At 43.7% G+C, this 25,437-nt stretch overlaps 1 protein-coding gene across 6 annotated transcripts in view; it reads left to right on the top strand.

Moving 5' to 3' along the window:
* RBM47 (RNA binding motif protein 47) overlaps positions 1–22,998 on the top strand; it is a 137,711-nt gene extending 114,713 nt beyond the window's left edge. For 4 of the 6 annotated variants that reach the window (XM_081123506.1, XM_081123507.1, XM_081123509.1 and 1 more), the window contains 4 exons: positions 11,406–12,565; positions 13,398–13,604; positions 16,108–16,292; positions 20,288–22,998. In XM_081123506.1, the coding sequence (XP_080979632.1) occupies positions 11,437–12,565; positions 13,398–13,604; positions 16,108–16,292; positions 20,288–20,524 (1,758 nt within the window). In that variant the 5' untranslated portion in view covers positions 11,406–11,436 and the 3' untranslated portion in view covers positions 20,525–22,998. The remainder of the gene's footprint in view (positions 1–11,405; positions 12,566–13,397; positions 13,605–16,107; positions 16,293–20,287) is intronic. The other 2 variants (XM_081123510.1, XM_081123511.1) reach the window with 1 other exon arrangement.
* Positions 22,999–25,437: the final 2,439 nt, after the last annotated feature.

Genomic DNA, 25,437 nt, shown 5'->3' with positions numbered 1-25,437 from the left:
TAGATGATCCCACTTAATCCTCACATCGTGAGGTGTGTTATCACCATTTTACAGATGGTGAAATTGAGGCTCAGGGAGATTAAGTGACTTGTGTGATGACACTTATTTCTCAAGTGCAGAAGCCAGTATATGAAGGCGGGCCGTCTGCCTCCAGAACCTGCGCGTGTGACCATTGTCCCCGCAGCCTCCTCGTAGTCCCAGCTCTCGCTTAAACATTTGGATTACGTGAATTCTAATCCTTAAACATTTCCATTTAAGAATTCAATTCAATAAAAGTTTAAGTCTAAAAAATAGAATTCAAGAATGTGAACTACTTTATAAAGGGCCAGGAATGGTTTCCCAACTTCACTGCGGATCTGTGCTTGACTTTCCTTCACCTATATCCGCCGGTGTCCATTTCTCACTGATAGTGTTTTCATTGTCAGCACTGGCTGTAGCTAACCCTGCTATCGCTAAGAAACCAGCAAAAACTGTACCATGGTAGAGAAGCTTGGGCTTCGTCATCAGCTAAGTGTCAATTCTGAGTGACTCTGGGCAAATTATTTGATTTCTCTGAGCCTCAAGCTTCTGAAATTTAAAAGGGAGTAACAATAGCTAGCATTTATCAAGCCCTTAACTATATATACCGTCCTCATATAACATCATCCATAGATTCTGCGAATTTAAGCGAAACGATGTATAACAAAACCAATTTTACCACAGGCTAATTGATAGAAGCAGCAATTAAGTTCCTACCCATCTCATCAACATTCTAACAATGACAATGAGTTAAATGATGTTATCTGAGGACCCGCTGCACTCAGCTTTGTTCTAAGACCTTGGCATATATTATCTCATTTATTCCTCTCAGTGATGCCTTGAGATGGCACCACCATTCTCATTTTGCAGGTGAGGTTGTTGAGGAACTAAGACTTTAAATAAATTACCGACATCACCAGCTACACAGCTGAAGAGCTGGGGCTCAAGCTGAGGAAATCTGACTCTAGAGCATGGCTCTTTTGCTGTAAAGGGCCAGACAGTAAATACTTTAGGTTTTGCAGGCCACACTGTCTCTGCTACAACAGCTCGCCTCTGCCACAGCAGCCACAGACAATAGGTGACAAAGGGGCGTGGCTCTGTTCCAGTAAAACTTCATAAGAACAGCCAGAGGGTCGCATTTGGCCCTCTGGTGGTAGTTTGCTGATCCCCCACTCGAGAGTCCACATGTGATGTCATAAAAATCAAATAACTTCCTTAAGGTATTTTATAAGTGCTCAAAATGGTAGCTATCATTAACTCAAGAGTTTTTCAACTATGCATTAAGGAAACTCTTTGAGAGTATTTCTAGTCCATCGCCTTCCCACCAGGGAGAATTGTATTTAATTCACCTATACTCTTAGTGCCACTCTCTTATCATGTGAGTGAAATACAGTCTACAGTCACTTTTCAAGAAGTATAGGACATGCTGTGGGACAGTGTCCTCCTCAGATCACCTCGCGGTGCTAAAAGATGGCAGTCAGCAGACTATCCGGCTCCTAATGACACTCAGTAGAATGGGTTTTGATTTTCATGATTTCATTCCTTCATTACAGCATCATTGCTTATGTGTTATGTCTGCAACCACGTGGCGTATAACAGGATGAGTTCTGAAGCGTGGGAAGATAAGGAGAGCTCCACGCTCGCAGATTTTCCACCGCTAAACATAGTGCAACTAGGCACGTGCCTGTGTTCAGTCCTTGCCCACCTCCTATACCTGCGTCGCTCCTTGGGTTCTGTTTTGACCCCTGGTCCATTGTTGCTTGCACACTTCACTCAGCCGCTGTTGTAGCTTTGGCAGCAATAAGATGTTTGTTGGAAGAGCAGATGTGACCTCCTAGGGATGAACAACCTTATTGGCTTCCCATTCCGCTCATGGTGGTCCCTCTGCTCTCTCTCCCTCTCCCTCCTCCGTCCACCCTTGGTAGACTAGGAGTCCCAAGGACTATGGAGTGTCACCCCAAGCCCCTTGTATGGCCTGGCATACAGCAAATGTTTAATCAGTGTTTGAATGAATGAGTGAATGAATGAACGCGTACATAAGTATCAGTCGTCTATTCTATCAGACAGTTTTTGCCTAAGGGGTAGAGAGGTTGGTGTGTTAGTACCAGTGAATTGACTATTCCAGGAGCGCGTTTTTAGTGATTGTTCATAGTATATCTAAAAAAAACACACAACACCACACAAAAATCCACCTCTGAATCTTAAATGAGGCTTTCTACATTATTGAAGAAACCAGCAGTGACGTTTGAGCAAAGTCCAAAACTTTAAAACCAGACTGTCAGCAGTTTTCGTGTGTCCACGAAGCAAAGAGGTCTGAATTTAAATGAGGCACATCTACAGCTTGGCAGATCCTTAGCCTGATTTCAAAAGTAGTGGTTGTGTGACCCAGGCTTGTCTGTTTGTGATGACAAATCAGTTTGACACCAAATTAAATGGGTAGTTTGGCATCATAGAGACACTGCCTTGGACCTTTGAAAAGTGTAGCACATTTCTCAGTCTTGACGGCCTTGACAGTAAGAGCCAGATCAAGACATGGAGCCCCTACTGAGGGTGGAGAGTATATAAAATAACAACTTCTCTATTTGATTCAGTGCCTGCCATGTGCAAGTATATAATCTGCTAATAGCGCCAAGACTTGGCCAGGAATTCTCAACAGTGAGCAGTTTGGGGTTGTCAGAGTGGGGGTGGGGGGCTTCTTGCATCTAGGAGAGAGGGTAGGGATGCCACCATGCACAGGACCACCCCCCACAGCACAGAATTACCACAACCCAAATGTCAGGGAACAAGGTCAAGAGACCCTGCATTAAATGATACCTAAGGTCCATCTGCAGCTCAGAGTCTGGGGTTTGATGAAATTAAATGTATATGTGAAATAATTTTATAAATTGCAAAACACTTTATAAATGTAAGCTGCTATTACATGAGCCATTGCTGCCTCTCCCCTTCCTGCTCCGTTCTGGTATCTGTCTGCTGGTCAGCCTTTCTTTTCCTTGCCAGATCCTCGAAGGTTTAGGTCAAAGGAGCCAAATAAGGAGTGAAACTAGAAGTCTCTCCTCCTGATTGTTCAGAGTTTGGGAAAACATTAATCCACGGGGCAGATGTGTGCCGAATTTACGGGTTTCATTATTTTCAGCATTACCCCATCAACCTGTTGAGAAAAAGTGTCAGTGTGTAATGCTTATTTAAAGGGAACAAGATAACAGGTTCCTAACGGGTATTGGTTTGCTGCCAAACGCCCGTACACAGCCCCCTCCACCCCTTTCGGGCGGGTGACTTGATCCCTGGGAACCCACAGCAAAATGCCTCATTTTCAGGGATGTGTTGATAGAAATGCCTGGGAGAAGTGAGCCCCTTGGCTCTGCATCTGTTTATCAAACACAGTCATTCATTGAAGGATATGCTTTGCCATAACGAAGTCTATACAGGCATCCACACAGTTTAAGACCCAGTAGGAATGAACTCTTCTCACGCTAACCAGCAGTGGACACAGGTATGGCCCAGAATGTCGTTATTCCACTGCCTCTCTATCTCAGGATTTTACCGAAAAAAGAGAGTCATGGAAGGTTTTTATGTGTCCCGAGGGCCATGCTCTTACATAGAAGAAGGTTGCCTTCAGCTTATTATTTGGACTCCCAGGTAAATTCCAAGTATTTGCCTCCATTTTGAGCAGAACTTCTACCCTTTCAAACTTGGAGGTAGCAGAAATGTCCCCTGCCAGAGGCCTGCCTGCTAGGGGGGTGCTCTCCCCGCTGTTTACTCTAGTGGGTGGTGGCAGCTTGGCTCAGGGTGAGATAACCGCTCAGGGTGAGGCTGAATCTTGGAAACCTTTTGCAGGAGCTGGCCTTCGACTCCCGCCCCCCGCCACATACACCCCGGTCTGTGGCTTAAATGTCCTTTAATCCTGAAACTAATCCTCTGAAATGGGTGCTATCACTAGAACCGTCTTAGAGATGTGGGAATGGAATTCAGGTAATTCCCCTTGTATAACACGGACAGTAAGTGGCACAGTCCTGATTGGAACTTACATTTCTTTGGCTCCCAAGGCTTCGCTCTTAAGCAGTATGGTATGTGCTCTATTGTACCTACGTTGCGTGTATGTCAGGTCATGCCTACGAAGCAACTGTTAGGAAAGACAAAATTTTCATGGTATGAATAAGGAACATCAGTATAGAAATCTAATCACAGAGGTAGAATTACCTCTTGGATAAATACATTTTAAAACCTTCCATTGAATTAAACGCCAGCTAGTGCTGGCAGATGCTGCTCCCCACTGAATATATCTTCAAACTGCAGTGTGTCCGTTGGTCAGCAAATAAAACTCTCCCAAGAATTCCAAATTGCATATTAATTTCAAACGTACAACACCTAGAGAAGTGAACCAAAGTTAACCAGCGGTTTGGATAATTCTAGAGTAAATGCAGGCCTGTTTCGGTTCCTAGGTAATGATGGGTTGGTAAACCTCAGAAGTATTTTCCTGTACAATGGTATCCCTTGCCCTCTAAAACATCCCATTTCAAAGTTAAAATCCTACTGAAAAGTACTCTGACCCATACTAAGAAAGGAATTCAAATCCTTGATGGTTTTTGCTTTACGTCTGAGTTAATCCTGAAATTTTATTTTACCCTGACAAGCTCAAACTCAACCTCAAACAAAGACAACAAAAATTCTAGCTAAATAGTTCAGAATAATAAATAAAAGCTTGATTTGAAAGGATATGTTTCTCTGTTTTATATGCCAAACTGTGCATAAGCGATTTGTTTCAAATGTAGTGCCATGTTTGTTTAACGCTAGCAACCTTCTGTGAACACCAATGTATTTTTAGTGTGTGTGTGAGAATGGCTGTGGATTGGGAGGGTCCTGCCTCAGGGGATTTGGCATCCACGTGGATGACTGATTGGACCTTTTGCATCCAATTCAGCAAGTCTCTTCAGGTTCATACTGGAAGAGCCTTTGCAAACTGCTCTGGCCAAGGGTTAGATGAGAAACAGGCTTACGCTTGGATGCCTGAGCCACACCACCAGGGGAGAGTCACACTGCCAGGCAGCTTACTGCTGTGAATGGGACCTGGGAGACCCTGGTACACCAGTCTGCACCAGAACTCCCAGGCTGGGCTTCTCAGACTGACTGGTTTAAAGCTGACTACAATAATCTCTTGCCTGTTTCCCTGTAAAACTAAGAATCCTACATAGGGGCAAGATTCTTACAAGTTCAAATACTTTTTTTTTTTAGTTCGAATTTCTTAGGCTAAGATTTCTTGAGCACATAGTGCTAGGTTCTACACTGGGAGCTTTACAGGGATCACTGCATTTACTCTCACCACAGCCCTGTGATGAGGGTCACTCAGGGGCAGCTGGAGCAGACTTAAGCCAGGGTTCAAAGACCATCTCTGATGCTCATGAACTAAAAATCTACTAAAACTCTCTGTGCCTCAGTTTCTTTGTAAGGTAGAAATCCTAATTCCCATACGAACGTTGTGAGGATTGAAGTCAGTTAAGTACATATAAAGAGCTTAGCACACTGCCTGGCACATAATAGGCATTCAATAAATGTTTTTGTCACCATTTTAAAGATGAGAATATTGAGGCTTAAAGTAGTTAAATGGCTTTTTCCCGGGTTCACAACTAGTAAGCAGAGGAGCCAAGATTTAGAACTAGGTCCCTCTGACTCCACAGACTGTGTATTTATTCAGTGGGCTAGGCGGCCAAAATCAGACCGTCTGGTCCATTTAAAAACTGTCATATGCTGAATGAATGAAATTGGGTAATTATGTGTCATTTGTCCAGATTTTTAAAATTATGATTCACATACAAGTTTTACCTTATGAAGTCGGCTTATTAATCATTGTGTCCACACCTTTATCCCAAGGGTAATACTGTCATTCAAAAGGTAGTATTTCTCACTACTCAGTCGGCCCTCCCAAACACACACGCACATGCATAATTGCACTCTCACCTTTGTAAAGAGAGTTTTTAAAGCATAATTCTGATGGTGGCTGGGTTTTAACTTCAGGAGCTATAGCCTTATGAGAAACAAATTGTTAATATATTGAGTACAACTCTTTTGAAGCAGTCTCTGGTCCTTGAGCACGAGTACAGAATGCCTTCAGCCTAACACTTTTGTATTTGAAGCATAATTCTTTAAGGAAAGCTTCTTACTTAAATCTTTTCTGAGGAAAACTCCATGAGGACAGGGTATACCAGTGCCTCGCACATTCTAGGTGTTCAATAAATATTTGTTGAATGAATAAATGGACACAACCCCTCCTATTTGTGTCTCTTCTGAAATCTTAAGAAATCGTTGTTTACATGTGTTTTAGGAGCAGAGCCAACAACCTTTACCAGATGCCTTTTCTCCCAGGCATCATCAATTGGACCATGCAGTTAAATGGAAAACAGGTTAAAACGAGGGGGAAAAGGCAGGTCAGGAAGACTGTCTTTAAAATGTTAGAATTGAAAAACTGGTCCTGAAATTCACTCTTTGCTCACCATAAGAAACAGAGGGAAAAGTGACTGTAATACTTAGCATTAGGAATCTACGTTATTTATCCTCAATGATGTTATCTGCACATCTCTTAGAGTAGAGGTTGGCAAACTCTTCTATACCTGACCAGGTAATAAATATTTTAGGCTTTGCAGGCCATAGACTGTCTGTGAGAACTATTCAGCTCTGCCATTGTGGTGCAAAATCAGCTATAGATGATACTTTTTTTTTTTAAGGGGGGTATGGCTGTGTTCCCTAACAAAACTTTATTTACAAAAACAAATGGCAGGCTGTATTTGGCCCACGGCATGGCCGAGGCCTGGTCTAAAGCATGTCTAATTGTAGTAAGTTACACGTTCTGTTACATCTCTAAGAGAAAGGTCATGTTAGCTGTGTATTTCTCCTTTTAAGGCATTAAATAAATTATCTTTTATGTATCTAAACTTTGGGCTCAAATTCATTGCACAGCACACCATATAATTTTTCAACTATATTAGCTGTGAAGATAGGAGAAGAGAATTTGTAAACCATAAAATTTTCTTGAATGTGTTAAACTGACTTGATGTACCATTTTTTTTATGGCTTCCAATGACATTCTAATTTTATGGAATCTTATTTTTTACCATTTTGCATCTTTGAGTCTCACCACTTTTGTTTATTCAGTTTTTAAAAATTGTGGTAATATATATATAACAAAATGAACCATTTTAACCTTTTTTAAGATTTTTAAAATTGATTTTTGGAGAGAGAGGAAGGAAGAGGGAGAGAGAGAAACATCGATATGAAAGGAAAACAGCTATTGACTGCCTTCTGCATGCCCCCTACTGGGGACAGAGTCCACAATGCAGGCCGGGAATTGAACCGGCAACCTTTGGTGCACAGGATGGTACCCAGGCAACGGAGCCACACCGGCCAGAGCACCATTTTAACCATTTTAAGTGTACAGTTCAGTGGCATTAAGTACATTCACATTGCTGTTCCCATCACCCCTAACAGACTCAGTAAACACTAATTCCCCTCTCTCCCTTTCCCCAACTCCTGGCAACCACCATTCTTTCTATCTCTGTGACGTTGACTATTCTCGGTACTTCATATGTAAGTGGATCAGACAGTGTCTGTATTGTGTCTGGCTTTTTTCACTTAGCATAATGTCTTCATGGTTCATCCATGTTTTAGCACATCCATGTGTGAGCATGTGTCAGAATTTCCTTCCTTTTTTTTTAAATCCTCACCCGAGGATATTTTTTCCATTGCTTTTCAGGGACACTGGAAGGGAGAGAGAGAGAGATGGGCTGGTTGCCTCCCATCCTGTATGCTCCCCGACCAGTTCCGGGGATCAAGCCTGCAACCCTTGGCTGGAATCCAACCGGAGACCCTTCAGTGCCCAGGCCAATGCTCTAACCACTGAGCCAAACCAGCCAGGCAGAATTTCCTCCTTTTTTAAGGCTTCATAATATCCCATTGTGTATATATACCACATTTTGTTTATTCATTCGGCAATGGACATTTGGTTTTTTCCCACCTTTTGGCTGCTATGAATAATACTGTTATGGTCATTGGTGTACGAGTCCCAGTTTTCAGTTCTTTTGGGTATATACCCAGTGGTGGAATTGGTAGGTCATATGTTTAAGTTTTTGAGGAACCACCACATTGTTTTCTAAAGCAGCTGCACCATTTTACATTCCCACCAGCAATGCGCCAGTGTTCCAATTTTTCCACATTCTTGCCAGCACATTTTGATTTTGTTTTAAGTAATTGCCATGCTAATGGGTGTGAAGTGGTATCTCACTGTGGCTCCACTTGTTTTTATGCTAATGTTTGTAGTTAATGTAATGGACAGTTTAGATACTACATTAGTGAACATCTGGTGCAAATTAGATTGATATATGCCTCTGTGTGTGTGTGTGTATGTGTGTGTGTGCATCTATTCCTCTCCTAGCTCCAAAATTATGTGAGATGGCTTCTAAGCACATGTAAACAATAAGATGAATAATATAAATAGCTCTAATCCTGGCATTGGGAATATAGACTAAAAAATAAAACTAGAGCCAAAATTAGATGAGCTTGAGAGTGTGTTGTAATGTTCTATACAATTACTAAAACTGAAGTGACAGATTCAGTCCTGAACTTCCTAATGGCCAAAGACAAAAGGGAAAGGAGGCCAGTAATGTGATTCATTTATTCCAGATGGTGAAAGTTTCGGGGGAGGGGAGGCTTTTCTTGACTTATAGATACAAGAAATAAGCCATAACTATTTTAAATGAGATGATTATGTTACTGATACCAGCAGATTTCAGACTGAAAGCAAACAATTTTTGGTGAATATAATGGGGTTGGAATTGAAAATGACTCCCATAGCCTGACCATTGTAAGACTTTTTTGTGTGTAAAATGGTAGTTTCAAAGTACAGTTAGGAAAGCAAAAAGTCAACTTCACACAGCTCAGCAGAGTGATAAGCTTCATCTATTCCTTTGGACTTCAGTTGATGTTTTAGTAGCACCACATATAAGATCTTGAATAGCCTCATACATGTTTATAATATGTACTTAACATTTACTTCCCCAGGGCAAAGACTATAAACACATACGTGCTTATACATAGTCTACTTATCTTCCATTTGGAAGGAGGAAAAGATCTTCATATTCAAATCTGATAATTGAAATTTTTGTTTCAACTTGAAACTATAAGAACTAATGTTTCATTTTCAAATGAATACAAAAAAATCCTCATGGTAACTAGTTGTCAGACGAACTTTCAAGCACTTGAAGAACAAAGAAAATAAGAAAGACTAGAAGCCATATCATATAGATGTTTTTAAAGAACTGGGAAAGTGTCGAAATTACTCTAAGAGAATTGGTCTAAAGTTTTACCCAGAAGTCTGGATGAGAGATAATAATGACATTTTCTGAGCATTTACAATGTTCTGAGTACAGTTCAAAGTGCTTTGTATATATTGTTACTCTTCTAAACTTAATACCATCATCAGCATTCCCGTTTTATAGATGAAGAAACTGAGGCATGGAGCAGCTAAGTATCCTTGCCCCAGGTCATACAGTTAGGAAGTGTTAGAGGTAGGATTCGGGTACAACCATGCAGTCTGGCTCCAGAGGTCACACTTTCCCACTAAACAATACTGCGTCTAGATGTTACAGCAAATAAACCAGGGAAGTATTGCTTTAGCCAACTGGCAAATAAACACCTCAGATTTCTGTTGTGTCATTATAATTTGTTTTGTTTTTTTCTTTAGATGAATTTAATTATTCTTCACATTTCCTTTAATACTCTTGTATACAATTCCTCCTAGTGGTAAATTAAAAAAAAAAAAAAGATTCTAGTTAAATGATGAAACCTTAGCAAGCCATTAATTTTTCTGTTTTTTACCAAAAGTTTTAAGACGATGGAGGAGTGATTACAAAATGAAGTAAAGCAGCAGGATATTAATTTGTTAAAAGCCAAGCTCCACCCACCCACAAAAACCTATTTTAAAAAAAGATGAGAAGGTTTAATTTTGGCTATCACTAGGAAGCAGAATTAGGAATGATTTCTTATTTACTTTTCTTGTTTATAAAATTTGCTTGAATACTTTATAATCCAAAAATGAAATAACTTCATCTTTCAAAAGGCCAATCAGAACTTTTCATTACAAAAGCACAATATGCAGCTCCTAGTGGTAATCTTACTGTTAATCTAAAATCATTTCCACTGAAAAAATAAAAATAAAATCATTTCCACAGACCCTTGTGCTGTATGAGTGAAGGTGGCCCAGATTTGGACCCGTATTGGCATATGTGATAATAAATGAATTAATCCTATTTAATTCCACATTAGTTAAAATTAAATAAAATTATAAACTCAGTTTATCAGGCGTGCTAGTCCCATTGTAAGTGCTCCGTAGCCACACTTGGCTAGTGACAGTTTTTCTATCATCACAGAAAGCTCTCTTGCAGCACTGGTTTAGAAGAACCCAGAATCTCGGGCCAGGCAACTTGGAATCAAGTCCTGGTACTAGCTGACAGTTGCTCTGTGAAATGGGCAATTTACTCAACCTCTCTGAACTTACTTCCCACAGACAAATTGGGACTAAATGATAATATCACTTACCATGTAAGGTGATTAAGATCAAATAAGATAATGCGTGTGGCACTTCTCTGAAAACTATAGTGTGGTTTACCAGGTAGCTGGCGCTTCACAGGTCTGGTTTGAACTTAATCTCTTTGTGGACTAACTCTGAATCTAAGAATTCTGCTTGAATGGCACCTTTAAAATCACAGTTCGCAGCTCTTTACCACAGCTCCTAGGCCAAGTCCTTGGCAATGTGGAAGTTTCTTTTCTTCCCTATAGAAAGCTTCCGCACAGAACTCTGTATCTATCTTGTGTAACACCTCCAAGTTTTTCTTAACAATGTAAATACACTGCTCCATTTCCATTCCTAAACGGGAAAAGACTGTCTTAAAAAAGAAAGCAAAGAAAGAGGCTTTGCTTGCCAAAGAAGCAAAGGGGGGCAAAATGCTATAACCGAAAGGAAATCCATCTGACTTGACGGTGCAGGAATTAAGCAAAAGATGTTGCCGTTTGCTGCAAGCACGTAAGATTTTCACCGACAGCGGCAGCCGCTCTCTGCGCTTCAAAGCTGATTAAGCGGAAGTACTTGCTCATTCACGTCTGAATTTTTTTTCCGAGCCACTTCTGGTTTTCGTGTGAAATCCCACTTGACTGATTTAGCCTGTTTTAGGGCGGCTGTGTTTCCAGAGCAGTCTTCACCTTATTTCTCGCTTCACCCACCTGATGGTTAAGCATGAGTCTGGTATATCTTGAAAAGGAAAGGGGTGGAGGGGAGGGCCCGGGGGGGTCCAGGGCCGACTCCCCGGGGCGCGGAGCGCACACTCACCCTCCCTCTGCCCCCCCAGGTTCCCACCAGCCGTGGATGCCGGTGACATTATGACTGCAGAAGACTCCGTTGCGGCCATGAGCAGCGACTCGGCGCCGGTGTCGTCGGCCAAGGCGCCCGAGGGCCTGGCGGGCGTCCCCAACGAGGCGGCGCTGCTGGCGCTGCTGGAGCGCACGGGCTACTCCATGGCGCAGGAGAACGGGCAGCGCAAGTACGGCGGCCCGCCGCCCGGCTGGGAGGGCCCGCACCCGCAGCGCGGCTGCGAGGTCTTCGTGGGCAAGATCCCGCGCGACGTGTACGAGGACGAGCTGGTGCCCGTGTTCGAGAGCGTGGGCCGCATCTACGAGCTGCGCCTCATGATGGACTTCGACGGCAAGAACCGCGGCTACGCCTTCGTCATGTACTGTCACAAGGGCGAGGCCAAGCGCGCCGTGCGCGAGCTCAACAACTACGAGATCCGCCCGGGCCGCCTGCTGGGCGTCTGCTGCAGCGTCGACAACTGCCGCCTCTTCATCGGCGGCATCCCCAAGATGAAGAAGCGCGAGGAGATCCTGGAGGAGATCGCCAAGGTCACCGAGGGCGTGCTCGACGTGATCGTCTACGCCAGCGCGGCCGACAAGATGAAGAACCGCGGCTTCGCCTTCGTGGAGTACGAGAGCCACCGCGCGGCCGCCATGGCGCGCCGCAAGCTCATGCCCGGCCGCATCCAGCTGTGGGGCCACCAGATCGCCGTGGACTGGGCCGAGCCCGAGATCGACGTGGACGAGGACGTGATGGAGACGGTGAAGATCCTCTACGTGCGCAACCTCATGATCGAGACCACCGAGGACACCATCAAGAAGGTCTTCGGCCAGTTCCACCCGGGCTGCGTGGAGCGCGTCAAGAAGATCCGCGACTACGCCTTCGTGCACTTCGCCAGCCGCGAGGACGCGGTGCACGCCATGAGCCGCCTCAACGGCACGGAGCTGGAGGGCTCGTGCCTCGAGGTGACGCTGGCCAAGCCGGTGGACAAAGAGCAGTACTCGCGCTACCAGAAGGCGGCCAAGGGCGGCGGCGCGGCCGAGGCGGCCGCCGCGCCGCCGCCCAGCTACGTGTACTCCTGCGACCCCTACGCGCTGGCCTACTACGGCTACCCCTACAACGCGCTCATCGGGCCCAACCGGGACTACTTCGTGAAAGGTTAGTGGGGGCTGTTCTCCCGGGGAGGCCCCCGGGGCCGTGGCCGCGGGCAGCCGGGCGGGGGGTCGCGGCCGTCACTGAGCCGGTGGGCGCTGGCCGCCTGCCCACCCTCCTGGGAGCGTCGGCTCCGAGCTCTGCTCTTTGCGGGCGCGCAGGGCCTTCGCCGCTGCAGCCCCGAGGGGGAGGCCGGCCGGTCCTGCGTATGGAGTGAGCCGTCAGGTCACGGGGGCATGCAAGCTCTTCTTGCAAGCTGCCTTCCTAGGGTCTGCTCAGTTGGGGTCTAGTCTCCAGGTGAAAGCTTACTATTTGTGTTTGGGGAATAGAGGGCGCATGTTGTTGGTTTGCTTTTTGTTTGTTTGTTTTTTAACTCATTGGCCAGGGTACGGTATAAGCAAGCGTTAGGTCAGGAAACAAAATACCAAGGACTCTGGGTCCTGCTCTGGGATGGACTGGCTCTGTGACTCTGGTCAGTCTTCGCAACTTCCCCAGGCTTGTTTTCTCACACGTAAAATGAGGAAGGTAAGCCAGCAGTTCCTTCCGGTTCTAACATTTTTACAACCTGTGGCGTTTTTCTGTATCCAAGTTGCAGTCGCAATCCCAGGAACTCACCCTGCAAGTTCATCTCTTGCATCAAGCGGACATACTCAGGATGTGAATCTAGGCTAGAAGGGAATGTTTGAAGCACCTTTACCAGCTCACTGAAGAGCAGAGGTGTAGCCCCCTGCGGCTTAGACTCAGGGCAGACACCCGAATGCCAGGACCCTTGAGCTGAGGTCTGCCTCCTGCACTGTCACTGTTGGTTGCTCATCATTTTTTGTGTTGTTATTATAAGCAGGCAGCATAAGAGGCCGGGGCCGAGGTGCAGCTGGCAACAGAGCCCCAGGGCCCAGGGGTTCCTACCTCGGGGGATACTCTGCCGGCCGTGGTATATATAGCCGATATCATGAAGGGAAAGGAAAGCAGCAAGAAAAAGGATTTGAACTTGTACCGAATTTGGAAATCTCTGCTGTCAATCCAGTTGCCATTAAACCTGGTACAGGTCAGTATAAACCAGAGCAAAAATGCATCCATTCAGCCTAAACCCCAGCCCTCTCTTTGAAGTAATCCCAAGCCTACCTCAGGCTCTTGCACATGGGTTTCTCTTCTCGTAGGCAGCCAGGAATTAGGCAAAGACTGTGGCCTCCTGGCTGTTCTTAATCTGGAACTTAAGAGGATAGTTTAGTTTTGACCATATTCAAGTCAAACTTCCCAATAGTGGATTTTTCAGATGTGTGTCACCGGTTGTTAGGCTTTTTCTTGCTCTATGACTGACTGACTATGTAGTTTTGGGGGGGTAGGGGGATGAAAGAATATGAGGCTCTTTTGTATCTTCTATCAGCTAAAAACTGTCTTTTCCTTACTCAAGCAGATTTCTACTCCAGCCATCAGAAACCAGAGGGTGCAGTTTATTGCCATTCTGAAAGTTGTAGAAAATTCCCCTTCTGGAACAATTAGCACTACTTGTCCCTTGTCATGGACTTAACCAACCAGGACCACCTGGGAACAAGGGAACAGTGCAGCTACTAATTGCCTGGATTCCAAATCCCAGCACTCGTTTCCTCCTCTTGGGGCTAGGGGTGCTCAAGTGATTCAATCTGGGGACCTTGAACTTTGCTTTCACCGCCAGGTCTCACAAACCAGGTTGCCAATGTTTTTAGTGCCCGTTGGTAAGACAGGTCTTCTTTCTGACCCTGACCTGCAAGGAACTTAACTCCACTGTTGAGCACAGCACAACTCCGTATTAGCATACACCGTGGAAAACCCAGTTGTAGATAATCAGAGTGCCCCTCCTCCTGACCTCTTCCTGGTTTAATTGAGGGTAAATTGAAGAGCTCTCTGTGAGAGACCCCTCACTTCGAAGTTCAACTACTCTGATTTTCTTTTGGCTGATGATTGTATGCTCCTTCTAGCTAACAGTCAAGAACTGCACATATGGGGCATAGGTTTACATAGGCCACATAGATAGGGCTTAAAAGCATTTTCTCAGTAGAGCTTCCTTTTGAATTAATTCAGTGATTTGGGTTTTTGTTTTGTGTGTATGTGTTTGTTTAAGCCTGTGAAAAATTCCTGCAATTAAGTAACTACTTCAACTGGATTTCCTTATAAATGCCACTGGTGTTATAAGCATTGTAAAACTGATCCCATATCTTTCTGTAATTCCATAAAACAGAGCCTGGAGACAGGAGTTGTCACTTCTACTTGTTGGAAAAGGGACTCCTCTTGGCAAGTTGCAGTAGCTTCGGATTTAACTAGAGAAACGTGCATAGTTGTGTCCTGGGGCCCAAGGTAGAAGTTCCTACGGGCTGATTACCCAAACAATCCAGAGTTGCTTAGCACAACCCCACTGTAGCTGAAACTCACAACCCTCTCTGGGCCCCTTCCCCTTTGCCTCTATTTCTGTTTGACCCAGAAAATTAGAAACTTCTCATTTTAGGAGAACCACCAATGCAATGGTGAAGTGTCTGGGCACAAGACCATGTGGTTGGAAAGGCCGGTAAAAGATTTGGTTAAAGTTTTAGGTAGATTATTGAATGACGATGCCACTGTTTAGCCTACAGTCAAATTTGTCTCTTTACCTTATATCAAGTCAGCTTTTATTAGAATAAATGTACCTACAGTTGGAGAAAAACCAAACACCATAAATGAAAGGATATTTCATATATGTGTTTCATATTCTTGTTCATCCTCTCGACACACACACACCACCCACACTCTCGTACAAACCCCCCCAAATCAGGGCCAGTATTTTTTTTCTTTTTACCTCCCTGTATCATACACTGACATTCAATAACTCCCATCTGTTTGAATCTCTGGTTGAAATGAGTTTGGACTTTACTCACAAAAATACCTCTTTGAATTGGCAGGTCTCATAAAAAAACTCAGCCCCTGTTGCTTCGCTATTATGAGCGGATATTAGAAAATTAGGGACTTTTTCATTTTTTATTGTATATTTTTCCTTGAATCAGTACTGTTGAAATCTGATACACAGGGTGGGGAAGATATACACAGACCTCTGAGTTCTCAGAATGAAACCCTCAGCAGCACCTGCTCTGTGTACCGGGTGAAAGTGAAAAGGCAGCAGGTCTGTCTGGTGATGGGAGAGGTGGGTGAGAAGGGGAGCCTACTCTCACACTTGTCTGGCCTCAAGCCTCGATCTCACTTCTTATTCTGAGCCTGTTTTCTGAGTGAGAAGGCCCTTTAGCTCTGTAATACATCAGGAGAAAGATTCAAAATGAGATTTTTCTGTAGAGGCCGTAGGTGCAGAAACCTACCTCTAGACTTTCCTTCCATGATGATCTATGGGGAGCCTCCCTCCGTGCCCGTGTGGTTCCTTTTGAAAGACCAGCTGGGGGAGTACCTGCCACCTCCCCTATTTCCTCTTGAGTAGCACCTCACCTGTACTGAGAAGCGTAAGTCAGGGAGAAGCCCATGGCAGCCAAACTGGGTTTTTAAAAATATCAAGAAAGTGATGGACCTGTGTTTCCCTCTTACGTCTCTTGCAGTGGCCATCCCTGCCATTGGGGCCCAGTATTCCATGTTTCAGGCAGCTCCTGCTCCCAAAATGATCGAAGATGGCAAACTCCACGCAATGGAGCACATGCTCAGCCCCATCGCGGTGCCGCCAGACCCAGCCAGCGCGGCGGCCGCCGCCGTCATTCCCGCAGTGTCCACGCCGCCTCCTTTCCAGGTGGGTTCTTGCCGCCCTCGTTGTAACTGATGCGTAAGGCCTCGCTTTCCATGGATTCGTTTACTCCTCGCAGGAGAATTCATTGTGTGCCTAGCTCTCTGTTAGAACTGTGGAGTCGGGTGACAGAAAAAGATTTTAATATAAATCATGACCGAACAGGACAGTTTTAAATAAAATGATAATTGTACTACCCTAATATCACCACTGTGTTAAAGATGGGAAGCAATATGCCAAAATGACACGTTTCATTTCTCAGTGTCATAATATTGTGCTTGCTTTTTTTATGACACTGGATAATTTTTAACCCATGCTCTTCTTTAGTTAAAGTGCAGATGTCTGGGAGGCAGTTCCCATTTTCACATTCCAAATTGCAGTTCAGTGAAGAACTTTTAAAAAAAATCTGTCTGAATATACACATGTATATATATAAGCATGTGTGTACATAGAGAAATATCTGTAGAGACAGAGATATGTAAAACTGTATAAAATCTGCCCTTAATCATCTCCTCCAACTGTATCCAACTATTCCTGTATCTCTCCCACCCAGTGTCACCATTCCAGCTGCCTTCCCCACCTTTGTTCATAGTGTTTGTTGTCTTATGTGTGGCTTCCTCCATCTCATCTCTTCTGTAGAATCTTCCCCATCTACCTAGCCTTGGAAATCTCATGACCTACATCATTACTTGGCATATGATTACCAATATGTTCTCCCTCCCCAGGTAGGATGAAGCTTCTCCACGCCGAAAGCTCCATCTTATATTTCCTTGTACCTTCAGTGCTTAGGACACAGGGAGTACCTATAAGTGAAAGTCGTTTATCCAAAAAGACACAAAATTTTGTTAAAGCCATTCTTTGTGAGGCAGTGCATCTCAAATGCCTTCTCAGCCAACAAGCACAAATACTCAGACCTGGGGGCTCCTATCTAATTGGATAAGAATTATCCAGGGAACAGAGATTCTTTAGACTCAAACCTCAGAGGACCCCAGTCATAGAACTGAGCTGGGGTTCTAGAATCCATATTTTGTACAAGCTGCTCTGTGATGCTGAAACTGAGCCAGGCTTGTGAACCTCTGCAGTGGGATGCTGTTTACTTTCATTTGCCTACTCGAGCACCAGTCTTTTTTATTTTATTTATTTTTCCATTGCTTTTTCAGAGAGAGAGAGGGAGAGAGAGAGAGACATCGATGTGTGAGACAGACACATCAATTGGTTGCCTCCCACACACGCCTCAACTGGGGTTGGGGATCAAGCCTGCAACCGAGGTTATGTGCCCCTCGCCAGAATCAAACCTGGGACCCTTCAGTCCATAGGCCAATGCTCCAACCACTGAGCCAAACCGGCTAGGGCTTGAGCGCCAGTCTTGACTGCATATTTCAGAAAAATCGAAGTTTATTCATCTATCAGTATGTCATCAAGTATTCTCTAACTTAGGACTTCCTACAGCCAAAAAAGGGAATAGGTTGTAATTGATTCACACTGTAGAATGACAGCTAAGTGTCCTTACTTCTTGTGGGATGCAAATATCTACAGTAACTTACAAGCAATATGTGGTGGAATTCTGGTAATAATATCTAATTCCTCTTTATTGAGAAACTCGTGAACTTCTTCCTTTGGCATGTAGTGTCAGTTCTGGTCAGGCCCAGATTCCAGGCCTCGCACTCATGTTGAATAGCAGACTGTTGCTATCTTTTGTCAGTCTGCACTGGATCTCACCTTCAGCTTCTTTATTTGAAGTCTTTGCATAAGAATTTGCTCAATGTGCAGTCATCAGTTGATATCTTTGGAGATTATTCCCTCAATATATTCTGCAGAATGCCTGGTGCCACTTTCTTTTTAACCTGGGAATGGCTTCTCTGAACGTGTTTGACCTTGGTGCTGTCCGTCAAATCTCCATGCTCTGTGTCCTGCCTCTCAGGCCTTTGACCTGGGTTCCCTGCCGTGTTCAGTCCCCCACCCCCTCTGTGTTCTCTGCCAAACTGCAGCAGAGGAAGGAGCTTTTTAAGCATTGCTGGTTGGTGAGTAGAACACATTTCTGAGTGCAAATGAGTTCCCAGCACGGCTTCCAGAACCTTCCTGTGGAACACCTTCAGTCATCCTCTGTCTTCCAGGTGTCATTTTATATCCAGAATTTCATATAACCTTAATAAGGAATGCAAAAAAAATGTTTGCTGGTATAGACAGTCACTTTTTCATAGTGATGTCTCAGTGTTCTCAATCTTTACAACAAATCTGTGGTTTAGGTAGAGCAAGTGTAACCATTCTTCCTTGAGAGGAGAGAAAGCTGAGGTCTGTTTTCTCTCCCTCCCCGAGTTCCCCACATTCAACCCCACCCCATCTCACACACCTGATCCCCAGGTGTTGGGCTGGACTGGAGCATATGGAAAAGTTTCTCTCTGATGTCGCTTTCCCTGCAATTGCCTCCCTTTGTACATTTGTCATTAAGTGTATGTCCACTCATTTGGAAAAGATTGCTGTATCTTGCTATGAACCACAGTCTTCCCTGTTCGAAAGTTTCTCTCCCAGGGTTGTAAACCAGGGCCAATGAGATACTCGTCATAGGTTACAGGAGGCAAGATAAAAATACAGGTTTTTAAAGTGCAGGCTCCAGAGTCACAGCGCCACTGCTCAAAAGCTGTTCCACCCTGTGCAAGTCACTTAGCACATCCAAACCTCTCCATGTAATCACAGTTCCATCTTCATTAGTGTCCATAATGTTATACAAATAAGGCACTTAGAATAGTGTCTGGCCCACCATAATCTCTCATTATTATTATCATTAGTATAATTATTATTTTGGTTACAGTTGAAAAAAATGACTCTTAGATTATGAAGTTCCTTTGAACATAATTTTGTCACTCTGATCTGCAGATTTTGTAAAGGAATGATAACTTATTCCTTTATAAAAATCTAGGAGGAAATAAATTTTTAAATCTGATTCTCCATTTCACATATCCTGACTTATTTGAAGATGCATTGAAACATAGAAACCATAGCAGCATTTGCTGTAGGGCATTCTGTGCAAGATAAAGTGCTCCAGATATTTTGTTAAATGTTTTGTCTTATTTTATCAAAAATCCCCTTCTCCGTAGCAAACACTTTGGGAGATACTGATCCACAGTGTGCCCTCTCTACTCTTTGCTCTGAAAACAGTATGTTACACTTTCGAGTAGAGAGGAGGAAGTAGCAGGGACTTTTACAGTCAGTGGTGGCATCTACAGAGAGGCAGCTTTAATTAGCTGTTTTTTCCTGATTCCTGCTCATGTGAAAACTCCTCCTTATCCTTCAAAACCCAGCTCAAATGTCTCCACTCTGAGGTGCTATCTCCAGCCTCCCAGGTTAGTTGGTTCCTTTTGTAAGTTTCCACAATTTATTTGTATAGTGGTGTTATCTCTTAGGTAGGAGATGGTTGAAACCATTACATTTGTTGCAAATTGTGTATGGTCACAATTTTTTATTTTTTTTAGGAACAGCTTAAGAAGTTTCCCCTTTGGAGAGCTATATACTTTTTTCCATGAAGTTGTCAGCCTATTCTCTCTGTTTTTTGAAATATCGTGTTCCTTCAGTTAAGTTTGAGTTGAGGCAATTGGCGTGTATTTTAGGTCCCTGTTTTAGGAAAATTTTTAATTACAGTGAGATCAACTAAGTAAAGGGTAGATTGTCAACTCCCTTCTCTAGCTCCCTCCGGGGCATATGCTGATTGAGTGGAAGGGTAGGTAGAACCTTCCTTTAGCATTCTGGCTCTCTGGCTTTCACCGGTGGAGTTTTGAATGAGCCTTGAGGATGCAGCTCCCCTTTACCTTAAAGGCTCTTTGCACACGCCCTTTAAACAAGTCATTGTTACTTGTTTACCCCTCTCCCTTGCCTCCCTCAGAGTAGAGACCTTTGTTTTGCTATCTGGGAGTTGAAGGAATGAATGGACTTGGGGAATGAATGGATGCCCAGATGGGAAAAGGTTCTTCTGATCGGTGAGGATTCTTTTTCTCTCTGCTCCTCAGGGCCGCCCCATAACTCCGGTGTACACCGTGGCTCCAAACCTTCAGAGAATCCCCGCTGCCGGGATCTACGGGGCCAGCTACGTCCCGTTTGCTGCTCCGGCCACCGCCACGATCGCCACACTACAGAAGAACGCGGCGGCCGCGGCCGTCTACGGGGGCTACGCGGGCTACATACCTCAGGCCTTCCCCGCCGCTGCTATCCAGGTCCCCATCCACGACGTCTACCAGACGTACTGAGCCCGGGGACCGGCCCGCCCGCCGAAGGAACACTTGACTATTTATGAAGAAGGAACGTGGGGGATCAGCACACACACGAAACCCGAAAGTGACGAAAGGAACCAGACACCATACTGAAATATTTTATACACATGAAGTTTTCGCTAGTTTTTTAAGACTATTTTCAACGTAGCAGGCCTGTGTTCATACCTTCTAAGAGACTTGCGACGGTCTGTGCCTTAATTCCATCTCTTAAAAATTTGTATGCTGTAGTACGTTTGTATAGAGGTTTTTGTTTTTGTATTTTTAAGGATATATTTTCAGTATGAAGGTTATTTTCTTAACTTCTGCACTCCAGAGATTTCTATTTTGTAGTACCCTCAATAATATATCAGCTATATATGAAAAAGCACATTGAGCAGCTTGGGAACTATTTTGAAAAATATATTCAATATTTAAAGATACAGACAATAGTGCTTTAAAACTACTACATGAAATGTTATTTTAAAAATTATACTGGAAAGTGCAATTTTAAAATGAGTAAAACCTCTATTTTTGCTGGCATTAAGGGTTACCATGTGTTATCCATGATGGTTCTATTTTTTTAAAGAAATTAAACACTCAGTCTCTCCTTAAGCCAACACTGAATAGACTTGTCACACTTCTGAGTCCAAACACTGGAACGCTCTCACCTGCCACCATTACCCTGGGCCCCCGCTCATTCTCTGTGTGTCTCTGCTCTTAATGTTTCCTCCTCACGCCCCTACTCATCCCTTCCTTCATTCCCCAGCCCCACCTCCCTGTGTGGCAAGTCTAGAGCAGGTGGATTACTCTGATAGAGAAAACGTTGATGGCTTTTATATTTCTTCTTGGGTTTTTGTTGGGGTTTTTTTGGTTTGGTTTGGGACGTATTTTCAATAGCACAGTTTGTGTAAGCACAACATTTTAATAGTTTTCATAAGACATCTTTGCCATAGCTATTTAATTGTCCGATATAAAACTTCAGTTTCTTTTCTAATGCTTTTATTCATTTGTGAAGTATGAGTTCATAGAGACGATGAATGTTATTGTAGCAAGGCCCCCAGAGACTCTTGTTGCAGAAAGTGATGCTTCTAGTTGCCTTATCATGTTTCATACAAAATGTCTGTGGTCGCCAGTTGGTGTTAGAAATATTATATCTATTGAGCAGGGCTTTCCTCCATTGCTGTGTATGAGGCAGGTGAACTTAATTGGGGCCATGCACATCCAGGAGGAGGGGAGACCTGCAGCAGTTGAGAGAGTTTGTAAATACCTCCTAATGCTCATTTTAGTTGTATGTGTTTTTATGTTGCAGAAGTTCATGGTATATAGTTTAATGCAAAAGGAAACCATTTTATTTCAATGTTATTAAAAGCTTTGTTTTATTAGGAAGTAAATATGTTGTTGCAGTGTTTTGTGCCGGCTTTTAAAGGATTTTGTTTAGCAGAGTGAATGTAAAATACAGTAAAATATTAAGATTGTCACCTACTTTATGAAATACAGCAACTTGGAATTTTTTAAAGGCTCTATCAAGGAAATGAGGTGTGCAATAGATAGCAAGTAACAGTTGTGTTTCTATGTAATATTAGAGACCCATGAAGTCTTTCCACTCGCTGAATTTTTGCTGATGGCTGAATTCTTATTTGTGGATTAATACTAGGATCATGCCTCTAGCAGATATTTTAGTTTTGTTTAAAATTTTTAAATTAAGAGATTCCCAAATGCCTCCCTGCACCCCAATTTAGGGTGGGATGAATTTTTTATATATAAGCAATATTTATTTATTGTGTAAAATTATTGAGTGCCCGCAAAGGCCTTTAAACATTCCTAGCATTTCTTCCCATCATCCTGAAATGACATAAAGTAATTGTGCAATGTCCCTGATGATGTACCCAGCAAGCTGCATCCAGACCCCAGCCTGCTGGAATGAGTCTTCCAGCGAAGTGCAGTTTGGAGCAGGCCCTCACCCCTTGAGTCTGGGTGAAAGAAGTGGTCCCCTTTCAGCGTCGGGTTGGCACAGAGGTTCACTGGATGAGACTCTGAACCCGTGGTCTTACTGTATTTTACATGTGCGTGTACATTACTTGGTGGGGGAGGGGGAGAGTAATAAAAAGAAAGGAAAAAAATGATATCTTAACGTGGCAAATACCAAACTACCTTAAAAACAAATGTTGGTGACGGCCAATTAAGTATCAGTGAGCCTCTTAGCTGTTTCAAACCCATTTCACATACACTACTGAGGTAAGTTTATAACTGGAAATGTGAACTTTTTTTTTTTTTTTTTTTTAGGGTTAAGAACAAACTATAGAAATGTTTTTTAAAAAAAAAGCTTTAGAGTTCTCTGTTTTCAAACATGCTAGCAGTTTAGCTCTCTTCGGTTGCTTTGTATTTGAAAAGCTTTTATTTAGATCTTGCTCCATTTACAATACATTCTTAGGATGTATGTAGTAAATAAAGCTTTCTTTAAAGCAATTTCAAGGCCTTATTCTAAATTGTGTTTTCTTTATACTGATTTTTTTTTTCCTAACAAAATTTGAAAAACCCTCAACAGCATAGAAGGAATAAACTAATTCAGTACTTTCAGCTGGAGAAACCAGCAGGCTTCTGTCATGTGTTTTGGTTTGGAATTACCGCTGAAGATGGGGTACATAGTAAAAATTGTGAATTATTACTGTTTCCAACTTGAGCTCAGATGGTTGAAGGTTGAACACTCGGGTACTACTCAGCATCTGGATTGGATTAGGATGTGGCAGAGCCTGTCACGACTGTCACTATTCAAGTTTGTTTATGATCCAAACAGCTTTACACCCAACTCTAAATGGAGGCCTTTGATGTGACACTGAGTTGTTTGGTGGTTTCGTGAAAGGGCTGGGTAACCTGCGTGCCCGTTGCTACATTGGAACCAAAGCCGCTGTGTTTCCTTTTCACGGTGCACTGCAGGGTTAACAACTCCTCCCCTTTTCTCTCAGGTTCCTCACGGCTTCGCACAGTGTCCACCAGCAAAGCCAGTCAGATTCAGGGGACAGTGATGGGTTGTCAATAGAATTACTTCTAAGAATTGCCCCACGTGGATTTGCCATTGATCAAGAATCTTACCTTAGTCCTAAGCTGCCTGAGTTATGGCGTCAGATCCACATTCCTAGGAATATTAACTTCTTGTTTCTCTTAAAAAGATAAAGACCTTTTTAGAGGGAGAAGAGGCTGGGAAACTTTCCCAGAGGACAGATCATTAGGCAGTATTTTCAGGGGCAACAAGATCTGCTGATTCCTTCTTGTCCTGGAAGAAGAGTAGATGCCCTTTAAGTTGCAGAGTCACGGGAGTTTTATTGATCTCACTAGAAAAAGAATTAACAGTCATACAAAATGTGTATTGAGAGAATAAATAAAATAAATCCCAGCCAGCTCGGCTCAGCGGTTGAGCATCAACCTAGGATCCAGGAGATGGGGGTTTGATTCCCGGTCAGGGCACATGCCCGGGTTGCGGGCTTGATCCCCAGCAGGGGGCGTGCAGGAGGCAGCCGATCAATGACTCTCATTGATGTTTCTGTCTCCCTCTCTCTGAAATAAAAATATATTTTAAAAAATACAAAAAACTGATGTGTCGTGGGCACTGAACAAATACTTCCCTTCTTTATAGACTGTAGTGCGACTGTTGTGCTGTGGTAACTCCATTAAGCCTTTTAATCAAATGCCTTTTTCTTCCTTTTCGTTTGTTGAGTGCCAGCTGTGTGCCCGCACAGCGTGAGGCACTGGAGAGGCAGTGATCCACAAAACTGACCTCTGCCCTCCAGAAACAACCAGACATGACAAGACGATGTAAGCTGTGAAATGCTAGGGGACACCCACACAGGCTTGGCCAAGGGGTGAAGAAAGACTTGGGGAAGAAGTGGCATCTGAGCATGTAACCTACAGGATGGGTGGAGTTAGGGCAGATGAGAGGGAAAAAGAAGGAACAAGGTGCCACGTCCAGAAGAAAACACGTGGTATATTCAAATACCTGAAAGAAGTAGGGCTGCCTGGAAGAAGGGAGAGGGTGTGAAGTGAAAAAACTCAACCTTTGTTTGGTTCAATATTAAACATGGTTCATGACCTGTGCTAACTGTGGAAGAAAGAGAATTGGTCCCTATAACAGGGAAGTGGGAAGAGCCCTAAATCATTTCTTTCTCTTTAGGACTTTGAGTTTCTTTCAGAAAATGGTGGAGCTCAGCACTTAACTGCAGAAGCTGAGGGATTGTCTGGCAGTCAACAGCATGGTGCGTCTGAGTGCGCCCCCTAGTGGGCAACGCCCTCCCTTCGGCTTTCCAGGCCCCAGGTGATGCCACCGACCCTGATCTGGTGAGAGAGAGTTTGTAGGGACAGCTGAGGCTCTTAGGGTTTCCCACACTTTCCTTCCTTTAGATCCAGGTTGCAGCCTCTGGCGTGATTTAGCAGCTACACATGTTGGCCAGGGTGTTCCCACACTCCCTCTGGGAGCCCTACAGGAATGCAGACTTCTCAGCAAAGGTGACGGGGGCCTATAGTCTTCCAAATGACTCTGAGGACAGAGGGTCCCAAGTAAAATCTTCAGAGGTGCACTGGCTTCCTCAGTGGGATTATATTCCTTCAACTCCATTCCACACTCAAAAGCAACACCAAACCCTACATTTGCAAGAAATATGACCTTTCCTGAGCTAATTTTTAGCTACCCTTCTTTCTTGGCTTGCTCTACTTTGTTTGTCAAAAATCTTCATTACTGATTAACCAACCACGAGATTTAAATAGTCCTTAGTCATTCTGAGACAGGTAAGACAAGTTACTGAAGCTCAGTTGTTTCTGAGATGACCTTGCTGGAGGTGCTGGGTCAAGGCATTTTGAGCTTATGGAATTATGATAACACTGGGCCATGCAAATTTGGTTTTGCTGGGATTTTTCCTCTC

This window comes from Miniopterus schreibersii, assembly GCF_964146895.1.
Source record: "Miniopterus schreibersii genome assembly, chromosome: 1".
NCBI lineage: Eukaryota > Metazoa > Chordata > Mammalia > Chiroptera > Miniopteridae > Miniopterus > Miniopterus schreibersii.
Note: the sequence above shows the minus strand (reverse complement) of the source record. Positions and strands in the feature narration are given on the sequence as shown.